The sequence below is a fragment of the Pteropus medius genome, unplaced genomic scaffold (assembly GCF_902729225.1).
Source record: "Pteropus medius unplaced genomic scaffold, Ma_sr-lr_union100, whole genome shotgun sequence".
In the NCBI taxonomy this organism is placed as follows: domain Eukaryota; kingdom Metazoa; phylum Chordata; class Mammalia; order Chiroptera; family Pteropodidae; genus Pteropus; species Pteropus medius.
Genome location: NW_024351735.1, coordinates 1,197,356 through 1,208,801, shown reverse-complemented (window position 1 = coordinate 1,208,801; position 11,446 = coordinate 1,197,356). Strand labels below are relative to the sequence as shown.

At 41.5% G+C, this 11,446-nt stretch overlaps 1 protein-coding gene across 1 annotated transcript in view; it reads left to right on the top strand.

Annotated features, from left to right (window-relative positions):
- Window positions 1–1,752: 1,752 nt before the first annotated feature.
- NRG1 (neuregulin 1) overlaps window positions 1,753–11,446 on the top strand; it is a 955,597-nt gene continuing 945,903 nt past the window's right edge. The window contains exon 1 of the mRNA XM_039846418.1: window positions 1,753–2,485. Coding sequence (XP_039702352.1) covers window positions 1,753–2,485 — 733 coding nt within the window. The remainder of the gene's footprint in view (window positions 2,486–11,446) is intronic.

Sequence of the window (11,446 nt, the reverse complement as noted above, 5' to 3'; positions counted from 1 at the left end):
AAGGAAAAAGAAAAAAAGAAAAAAAGAAAAAATCTTTATGGCTTATAATCTGGTTTTATTTTTTATATAAAAAATATCTAAAGCTTATGTGACATACTTTCAAGAAACTGCTAGAGGTGACTTGTAGAATCCCAGAGTAAAGGATATTATGAAGTTAGAGTGCTTTTAAAATCTTAAATTCTCACAATGTGGATCTATTGGTCATTGAATAACAACTTCAATTCAGTTTTATTAGGTCATTGAATACATTTTTCACCATCAAAGAGCATAAGAGAAATATTTTCCTTTAAATGCTAAAAATGTGTTCTTTCCGTCTAGTGGTACTTGCTTGAAAAGAACGTCCCTGGGAGATGATGGATTTTTGTTTTAAAAGTAGCTCTTTAATTTTTGTTGGACAGGCGGTTGGAGAGGGGGAGGTTTGGAGGCGGAGTGGAGTTAGGATGGGGGGACGTATGGTATTCAGGTGGAACGACATTTAACCTACAGCTCCTCATGTCTGGGATCTTTGTTCCAGGAGCCATAGAAATTTCATTTGTTATTTTTTTTGAAAACTGACTCGTTGAAAAGTGCCATAAACTTTATACAAAATGGCCTTATTGAGCAGCTATTTTATTTAAACAATGCCCATGTCAGCAGTACCACACGTCCTAAAATTATAGTGGGCCAAGAATTTCAATAGAAGGAAAGGCAAGGGTAATCAAGACTGATGTGTCATTCAAGAATGGAGTGAAAGCAGCGTCATATCTGAAGTGTTCATCGTGTGCGCGCGCTTTTGAAGGAGAGCGAGCGTGATATAAAGTTCTTTAATAGCTTCTTGTCTCCTGTGAACATGTTGCTCCCTTTTGACTCTCAAGTAACCAGTTCACACGAAACTTTTCTGAAGCGAAGACCAGCATCTCTAGTGTCTTCCTTTCCTTGTCAGCCCGCCTCCCCCCAGCGTTTGGGCATCCTGCGCCGGCTAACAGGTCCCCGATTACTGAAGCGTCACCTCTCACTCCCCAGTAGATCTCCGCAGCCCACTCGGACTGCAGCCTGTTTGCCGCCCGGCCTCCCATTGCAGCAATCAAGGAGGCAGAGAGGAGGAGACGCGCAGGGAAGGCAAGACCGAGAAAGACCAACTCCGGAATCAGCATGGGGAAGGCAAGCGAGGGGCGAGTTCGCAGCACAGGTAAACAGGCTGGCGAGGCGCAGGGCGCTGCCGCCGCCGCGGCCACCCAGCGATTTCCAGGCACGCAACTCCGCCTCCAGGGCGCTCTCCCTTGCACGCTCGCTCAGCCGCTCGCTCGCAGCCTCAGCAGCCGCCGCAGCATCACTTCACACAAAGGACTGTTACCCGCTGAGCAGCTTCTCCACCTCCACGTCCTCCTCCTGTGACAGCAGCCCCGACAGCAGGGCTAGGGCGCGGCGGCGGCGGCGCCGGGAGGACCTGTCACTCCCAGCAACCGAGGCAGTGTCAGTGGCTTTTTTCTTTTCTTTTCTATTTTGCTTTATTATTATTATTAATTATTATTATTTTTTGCCCTTATACCTCTTCGCCTTTCTGTGGTTCCACCCACCTCTTCCATCCCTTCTTCCTCCTCCTCCCATAAACAACTCTCCTACAACCACCCCTCCTAATAAATAAATAAAAGGAGGAGGGTAAGGGGAGAGGAGGAGGGTAAGGAGGGGGGAGGAGAGAGGAAAAGGGAGGCAGCGTGATAGAGCGAGGCAGAGTCCGAACCGACAGCCCGGAGCCCGCACGCACCTCACACCATGAGATGGCGACGCGCCCCGCGCCGCTCCGGGGGCGCCGGCCCAAGGGCCGGGCGCCCCGGCCCCGCCGCCCGCTCGCCACTGCCGCTGCTGCCGCTGCTACTGCTGTGGACCGCGGCCCTGGCGCCAGGGGCGGCCGCCGGCGACGAGGCGGCTCCCGCGGGGGCCTCCGTGTGCTACTCGTCCCCGCCCAGCGTGGGCTCGGTGCAGGAGCTGGCTCAGCGCGCCGCGGTGGTGATCGAGGGAAAGGTGCACCCGCCGCGAAGGCAGCAGGGGGCACTCGACAGGAAGGCGGCGGCGGCGGGCGAGGCAGGGGCGTGGGGAGGCGAGCGCCAGTTTCCAGCCGCCCGATCTGGAGCGCGGGGGCCGCTCGCCCAGGACCCGCTGCCCTCCGCCAACGGGACCGTGACCTCCTGGCCCACGTCCCCGGCACCCGGCGCCGACGACCCGGGAGATGAGGCGCCCTATCTGGTGAAGGTGCACCAGGTGTGGGCGGTGAAAGCCGGGGGCTTGAAGAAGGACTCGCTGCTCACCGTGCGCCTGGGCTCCTGGGGCCACCCGGCTTTCCCCTCTTGCGGGAGGCTCAAGGAGGACAGCAGGTACATCTTCTTCATGGAGCCCGACGCCAACAGCAGCAGCCGTGCGCCTGCCGCCTTCCGAGCATCTTTCCCACCTCTCGAGACGGGCCGAAACCTCAAGAAGGAGGTCAGCAGGGTGCTGTGCAAGCGGTGCGGTAAGTCTCACGCCCCTGGGGGCGTGCTCCGGCCGGGCCCGGCGGGGAGGTGGAGAGCGGGACGCGGCGAGCGCACACCCGGGTTCGACGGCTGCGGGGCAGACACGATCCGGAGGAGTTTCGGGGTTGTAGACTCCAAACGAACCTCAGAGAAGGAGGTTTCGCCAATTGGATTCCACAGAGCCTTCTCCGGTTTCCTGTTTTCTAGGCTTTGCCATTGGTGAAAGCCCACTTTTGGTCCTCGGTTGGGGCCGCCTAAAACTTTTTAATCTCTTGGGGTTTCGTTCACCAAGTAGAATGGAAATGGCCGGTTGCTTTCTCGAGAGTGCAGTGTTGAACTTGGCTTTGGTTAGGAGCTGCTGAATTTGGGCCACTGTTGTGGGGTTTTTCCTTTGAAGGAGGAGGATGAGTCCCATAGGATTTTAACGCCTTCTCCTCACTTGGAGTCCTAACTGTGGAGAGGGTTAGGGGCTTGTGTGTGGAGAGCCCCAATAAAGAAAGGGCAGCGCACTGAGATCCCTCTAAATGTGGCAGAGCTTTTGGCGAACTCAGTGTCCAACAGATAGGTATGGTCTGTACTTTGTGCATGTGCGTATGTGAGAAGTATAAAGTTGTTTTTTTGGAGGTGAAATTATCTCAAGAATTTTTGTTTTCACAATATTTTGGTTTGGTGTATGTTTTGGCACGTGCGTGAATCAGAACAGATGAACGTAATTATGGAGCTTCACGTGTAGGCCCTGAAGAATTTCGGAAGATGCGTTTAACAGTCGATTTCCCAGACCTTTTCAGGTTTACCACTTAAAGTATTCTTCCCAGGTGTCTTTCATAGGATCAGGTGTGAGAAATTAGCTGATAATCTAATTACATTTCTGGGGGATCATTAAATTTATTTATAAAATAATTTCTAGGTTCTAAATATCTGTATAATTTCTTGATTACCATATAATCACTAAAACATAGCAGGTTTCTTCTCAAACCATAAATTAACATGATTACACATCACAAATTCTAATATGCATAATAGCTTTTTCTTGGGTCTTTATGTATCTAAGAGATGGTGGGGTTAATTGACTTTTTACAAAACTCAGCATCATGCCTTGCTCAGTCTGCCTGAGATGCAAAGTGTGTCAGTTCTTTTACATTTGTATCTCGTGATGCCTAATTATTTAAATTTCTGGTTGGCATTTGTGGTGCTTATATCCTGCAGTTAATTAATACCCAATGATGCAGTTTTAATGACAGGGAAGAGCATTCCTCATCCACTATTTCCTTATCTTAAGGGTGCACTTTGGGTGCCAGAGACCTGTTAAGATTGCACCACTCTGTGGACAGAAGCTGTTCTCAGACAGTGGTACTGAAGAAAGCTGAGTGACGTTGGGATTCCCTGGGTCTGGCTGATAGATGTCACTGTAAAACATGGGAAACACTCTGCTGGGAGCTGTCTTATTAGGCAACACAAAAGCTCCACACCATTGTACTGAAGCATATATTATTCTGTTATAGAATCTGAAACAAAACCTTTTAAGCCATGCCATTGTCCAATTTTCACATTTTATTATATGTAATTCAAGAAGGATTTTGCCCCAAACCATATGAATTGTGAATCATTTACTATACATGGTAGGAAGTTAATATAAAGGAGACTGTAGTTGGCAAGGATGCCTAGGATTGGGAGTGCGTTACTAGATTAGCAACAGTGTTGGTTTGCCTTTTAACTGAGAGTAAATGTCGGACTTGAGGGGAAAAGGTCTTATAAGTGTCTAGAGGATGTTTGGAAATGGGAAATTCATGTTGTCTGGAGGAATACTATCCTATTTTTGTGCTTCTAAGTGGAAAAATCTTCACTAAAAGTAGTTTTGCCCTTTTGTCTGTCAGTCAAACAAAATACATAGTTGTAAGTTGTGGCATGCTAAGCGAAGCAGATTTTTAAAATGAGCTGGAAATCTCCCTGTGTAATTGAGTAGATTCAGAAATCATGAGGTTACTGCTCTAAGTTTGGGCAATTATTGTGTATATTTGGTGATTTTAGTATTATATACTTTAAAGGAGGATATTGCTTGAAACCTTAACTAATAGATTTAGCTAAGGACTAACTGAAATCATGCTAAAATTTCTCTTGAATTTTTATGAACACAATAGTTATTGTAACATTGTATGATAAAAGTCAATAGTGTAAGCTATTTTATATAATGTAAACTTTATAAATCCATATTTGGAATGTTGGGTGTAAAAGTATGTGAAAACTTGTGAATTCGTTCAATTGTGTGGCCACAGTTAACAATGTCATACGGAACCTGCCGGGCAAAGGGACACAATTGGGAAAAATTATACAGAGAGAACAGGGGCTGGTTTGTCCTGATTGAGCTGCTTCTGTGTGCTTCTGGTCAGAAAATTTCAGGGAGAGTGATGGAGCAGACGGTCCTTCTCTAACGACATGACTCTGCCCTGGGGGCATGATGGTTGTGTTCCTGCCTGAGCCATGATGCTAGGCTGGAGAGGGAATATGGCAAAGTCATTTTGCCATCTCATACCTAGGGAACAGTTTCCAGCTCTCAAGCGTTCAGCTGCAGTGTTGTTTCCTACAAGTTGCTCACTAGTGTAGAAACCACACGTGCAACAGATTAGCCTCAGTGTTGAGCTAATAGAGGTCTTCCTTGAGTTTTTTTTCTCCTTTTTCTTCCTAGCTAAGCTAAACTCCTGAGTAGTGTCTGTAAAAAAGAAGTTCTCTGAAAAATGGACCTTTTTGAAACAGAAACTGTTTAGTGTATTTTAGAAGACAACACAGAATCTCATAGCTTGTTTGCTTTATATTTGCAGTTTGCGTAAATTACACTTTTACAGTTATTTAAATTCTCCCCAACCTTGGTTTTTCTCTTGCTCACTGAAGCATCTAAGAAATATTTCTAGGTTTTATATTCATCATAGTGCAAAATAATTTGCTGTTCAATGAAATTTCTATTATGAAACAAATCATTGTTTGAAGAGCAATGTTTTTAGTTTTCAAAGCATTGTGAAAACTAGTCAGAAGCTAATTTCCAAAAAGGAGTAAAAATACCGAAGTTGAATAACATCTATAATTGGGCATGCAAAATTTTTATATCAATTGTGTTCTTACAAGCTAATTTAACTATTTGGTATGTCATATAATATTGGAACGTATTGACAATGTAGACATGTTTATCAAATATTTATGATAAATGACACTGCTTTTTCTAATAGCCTCAATAACTATTTAATGAAGTGTGCTGACCTTATGGTATTATGAAAATGAGAAAAATGCTGCAGGGATTTTCCATCCAGCATTGAAGAAAATTATTCTTAATAAAAGCTATATTAAGGAAGTAGCAGTAGGAGCAGATACAGCTTGACTGCTTGTATTTCATAAATACACATGTAAATTTAATTTCCCAAGTGTTCGTGACTGCTCCCTTTAAACTGTATAAATCTTACCTTCAAAAATCTATACTATATTTAAAACACTTCTTTCTGTTGAATAGAAAAACTATTATTTTAAAATACAGATGTTAAAAAAATGAAACCAAGATAGGGCATTTGGGAAAACAACTCCTTGAGATAAAAATATTTTAAAAAGAGAATTTAAATATCTGAATTAGAATATTTTACAAGCACTAGGGGATAGTTTCTCATCAGTTGTCGGAGATCTATAAATCCTCCAAATCTAGGGAATGTTTTACCATATGTCTTAACGTATGTATTAGGTAATACCGGGAAGCTTAAACAGCACTGAGGGTCAAAACAATGAGCTGTGTTCCTGCTGGCCTGTATATTTATAGTAAATGAGAGCAAAAGATGTGATTGGGTGGGTTATTGCCCTTGTCAAATGTAATCTATTTATTGTTCAGGAAGTCTTCTTTGCTTCAATGCTCATTTTTCCTATTTTTCTTAATTATAAATGTAACATCTTTTAAAACACATTTTTAAATTTTGGTGACAATTTACAAACTTGCCAGATGTTCAAAGATTCTCAAACGCTCATATACCCTTAGTACTTAGAAATACTGGGCTTTCTTGTTTGGTTGCTTTTGGTATGCAGAAATGATATGAAAAAATTATAGATAGTTCTGATCGAATGGGTATTTTGATTAGCCTTATAGAAACAAATGCTAATCATGAAAATGAAAAGTATATAATGAGTAACAGTGGTAGAGATTCATTGATTATTATATTCATTGGAAGTATATAATAAAAACAGTATATAGTGGAAACAAAAGGTAAAAAATTAGGGCTCTTATTGACACATGTGATTTGTTACCAAAACCAATAGTGTAACATGTCTTTATCAAAGCTTTCATAAGAAAGTAAAAACTAATTTTTAATATTTTTATTTTTAAATAACCGAAATTTTTATTGTAGAGTTTTCCATCCATATATGAATGCTCTAAATTTGCGCATGCACATGTTGCTTTGCGCTCTTATGTTATCATAAAATAAGTTAAAAGTAAAGTAACATTATGAATGAATGCATGACCTAGCTACTCTCCCTAGTATTAGTCACTTTATAATAATTAAACAACCGATTAGTGATATGTATATCCTGTCATACTTTGAAATATAAAGTTGAACTCTTTGCAAATTTAGAGTAAATGGATTTAAGTCTCACTGAATTGAGGTAAGCGCTAGTCTAGAGCTTATGTTTTCATATTGTTTAATGCCGTGATGCTCTTGAAGTGAGCTTGTTTCCGAAGCTTGCCTTCTGGTTCTCTGTCCCCAAATGATCAATACAGGTTGAAGTAGATAAAAGACATTCCGGTGAAGTTGAAAATTAAAAAATGGGTTGACTAATCTCTGCTTGGCATAGATCCAATTGATAGGAAACAATTACCCCCAATATAGACTTGCCATCCAGAAATGCTAGAGAGAGATGCATAGTGGTAATTTACTTTCTTCTTCTTTTTTTTTTAGTCTTTAAGAGAACTAGGATATTTTTTCCCTATGGCAAATAGTTTCCTTGGAAACTATATCCTAACCTTGGTTTACTCCATTAGGACCTAGTAAAATTTATATCTTGTTTTTCATAATAACTAAAAATACAAAGGGAAGAATTTTAGTTTACCCACAGCTTGGATGGTACATGGGAAATGGTTCTACCAGTTCCTAACTCAGGCTTCATAGGTGTTTTCCCTTCATCTCTCTTTCCCTTATAAATGCTGCAAGGGAAGGCTTTCCATAAATGTGAGTGGATGCGCGAGTGGATCTTAGTCTGTGAGAGACTGAAGTGTGGGATTACTGTTCATCATCGCGCTGACTAGCCTTCTCTTGACACCTTGGAATTCCGCTGTCTGGGTCCAAGTATGTCAGAAAATGGAGGTCTTAGATCACCAGACTGTGAATGTGGATGGTCTTTCTGTTCCTAATAGGCTCTGTCCATCCTGTGAGGATACTGATGGTAACCTACACTGCATCTCTACTTCAGACACTTTCCCCTCCAAAGCCCAAGGCTCTGGCTTTGGACATCTGCCCCAGTGTGCTGGAACCTATAAGGAAACAACTCAGAGAGGTATGCGATTGCAGAGCTGGTAGCCACGTTTTGGAGGTGACGCTGGGCCAAGAGAAACTAGAGAAGGGAATCGTTTCTTTTCCTTCTGCTCCTCAGTGACAATATGTAAGCTGAGCTGAACCCACCATAAGGGGACCTGCCTGATGAGAACACTGGAGTTTTGGTAGTGGATGTACCCTGGGGTGGGAAGAGTGCAGCATTGTCTGCTTTGCTAAATTTGGAAAGCCCACAGAAGTAATACTGTCATTCCAAATGTTGTCTCTAGTCTGGGAATTCTATTAAGGCAAAGGAGGCTAAAACATCAAGAGGCTAACTAAAATCACCTGGTTATGACTACCACTCATTGAGTTTCTATCTTTTTTGCCTCTTTGATAGGCACATACAACTCGATTGCTATTATGTAGATTAAATACCTATTCGATAATTAATTAAATGAATAAATGAATAAATAATGGAAGTATCTGAGCTCTTTGGATAGTGACAATCTCTGTTCTAGGCTAACTTTTGAAAGAAGAAGGAAAAACACCCACATCTACTGATTCTTTCTCTCTATGTCTCGCATTTGCTGAGGTGGGTGTGTGTGGGAAGTAGCACGGGGAGCCATATCCCACCAGGACACCATTTCCTCCTCTCTCCACCCAGAGCCTTACCTCTGGATCGACCTTTGGGCTTCAGAGAAAGGGTATTTGATTTCCTAAAATTCGTGTTTTGTTTCCTCAGTTATTTGTGGACATTGTTTATTCTGTGTAGTCCATAGCCCCAGCTGGGAAAAAACAAAAGTTCCCTGTATTATAAAGACTCATAAGCACAGAAGAAATTTTGAATAGTCAGTGAATCTGTATCACTTTTTAGCAGACCTATTCCCAAATCATTCCAATTTATTTTGGGTACTAGATCTCAGAACTCAGAAATTCCACATGCTGAATCTCCCCCACAGGTATTACCCATCTTAGCCCAAGTTCAGTTCTTATAACTGAAGATAGAAAATTACTGCTTGCATCCCTAAGAACTAATACAAAGAAAGATTTTAAATGAGTTATTTTCACTTTTTTTCTTTGTTTTTAACATCACCTCAGCTCTTCGTTGGACTGCAGGTGGGATGGCACACATCCATTTGGGCTCTGATGAATAATGAGATCCTTTCCCTTCACTTTCTCAGTCAGCCCTAGAGATACCATGGGCGACAATGTGTTATCAGTGAAACAGCAGATGCAGTGGCAGCATTTTCTTCTGCAGGGAGCATCCTGGCTGCACCTCTGTGTAGAACATGATAGCTATCTACTGAGGAGGGGAAAGATGGCTGTATTTGCTTCAAACAGAGTTTTTCTTTAGACTTTGCCCTTTGGAGGTGATTCTGGCGGTTAGAGCTCTTTGGTGGCTACCAGGATGAAGGTGTTCTGCTCAGAGTGGGTGTGCTCATCATCTTGTCATTAGCACAAATGGGTCACCACTTTGAAATTGCCCAGGTTTTTTACTTCTTTGCCAGCCTGGGCACATCTGAGATGCTCTTTCCTCCATCGTCTTCATTCCCATCCACCGAGATTGCTCACATCTTGTCCTCAGAAACACTAGCAACTTTTCTTTCATTGAGTGGGGGTTAAAAAAAAAAACTGGAGCATTTGGGAACTTAGTCTTATTCTGGTAAGCAGTTTTTTTTTTTTTTAATTCAAATTGTGGTAGCAAAATTTATCAATTTAACCATTTGCAAGTATGCAGTTCATTTGCATTAAATATTCACATTGTTGGGCAACCATCATCATTATCCATGTCCAGAACTTTTTCATTTTTCCATACTGAAACTGCATACCCGTTAAATAAGAACTCCCCATTCTCTCCTCCTCCAAGCCCCTGGTAACTACCATTCTACTTTAGTCTCTATGAATTTGACTATTCTAAGTTCCTCATATGAATGGTAACATACAGTGTTTGCCTATTTGTGACTGGCTCATTTCACTTACTATAATGTCTTTAATATTTATCTACATTTTAGCATGCATCAGGGGTTCCTTTTAAGACTGAATAATATTCTGTCGTACGTACACAACATTTGTTTATCCATTCATCTGTTAATGGATACTTGGTTTGCTTCTACATTTTGACTATTGTGAATAATCCTTCTATGAACATGGATGTACAAATATCTATTCAAGACCATGCTTTAAATTCTTTTGGGTATATACTCAGAAGCAGAATCACTGTATCAGATGATAATTCTATGTTTTACTTTTTGAGAAACCACCATACTATTTTTCACAGCAGCTATACCATTTTACATTCCCACTAGCAATGAACAAGAGTTCCAATTTCTCCACATTCTCACCAGTGTGTGTCATTGTCTATTGTTTTGGTAATAGCCATCCTAATGGGTATAAAGTGGTGGCGAGAAGTTTTTATGTTGTTTTTTATTCAAATGTAGTGCCTCTAATACTGTCATTAATAAGAACAAAAGTTGTTCAAATACAGAAGTGTTTATCTATTCAGCTCTTAATTTACCCAGCATTTAGGCTCCTGAATCTGAAGCCACCGAATGACAAAATTACAACAGATAATAGCTTAATAAAAACAAATAAAAGGTTTAAAGAGTAAACTTACATATACATAAGAATATGTATTTCTATTCACATTGCTCTTGACATGGTCCAGAAAGGCACCTTATCACACTTGGATTTGTACCAGAATCTTTTAATTGATTATATATTCATTACTTTTCTATTTTTTTTTCTAATTTCCATGCTTCTGTTGTGTCTACTGCTCTAAATTGTCTGCCATTAAACACTGTACTGGAGGGTGAGTCATTGTGAAATACTTCTTTTATTAGCCCTCTTTCTCTGCTTAGAAATTTTTAATGGATACTCCATAGTTAACTCCAGATCCCAACATTCAGTGTCCTCCTTACTCCAAATTAAATCTAATCATCCTGGATTTTACTTTAGGAAGGCTTTCATCCAGTCTACAGCAATTGTTCCATGAATGGGCTATGCACTTTCCTAACCCTCCTGTTTGTACATATGCCATTGCCTGTACCTGGCTCTTTCTTCCCTCATTTCTGCCCGTGGAAATTCCACATCTACTTCAGGGGACAGCGCACATCCTATTGCTTCCGTAATGTCAAGTCCTAGTAATGATTCTGCTGAAAATACTCATTCTAGCCTTTGAACACAGAGCTCCTTTTTACTGTATACTTTATACATGGTGCTATTACAGATTTCCCTTGTCATCTTGTGCTTTTTTTTTGAAATTGATGTATTTTTAAAATTTTATGTACAAGTATATGTCTTGCCTGATTCAGTAGGTCACAGTATCCTTGGGGGCAGACACTTGGAGCATCCTCAGCATATTCACAAGTGAAAAATGCTTTGGCCTCAGAGTCAGAACTTCTTTCCACTTCTAGCTTTGTAGTTTCGTTCCTGTGTCGTTTTGGGTAACTTTACCTCTTTAGATAA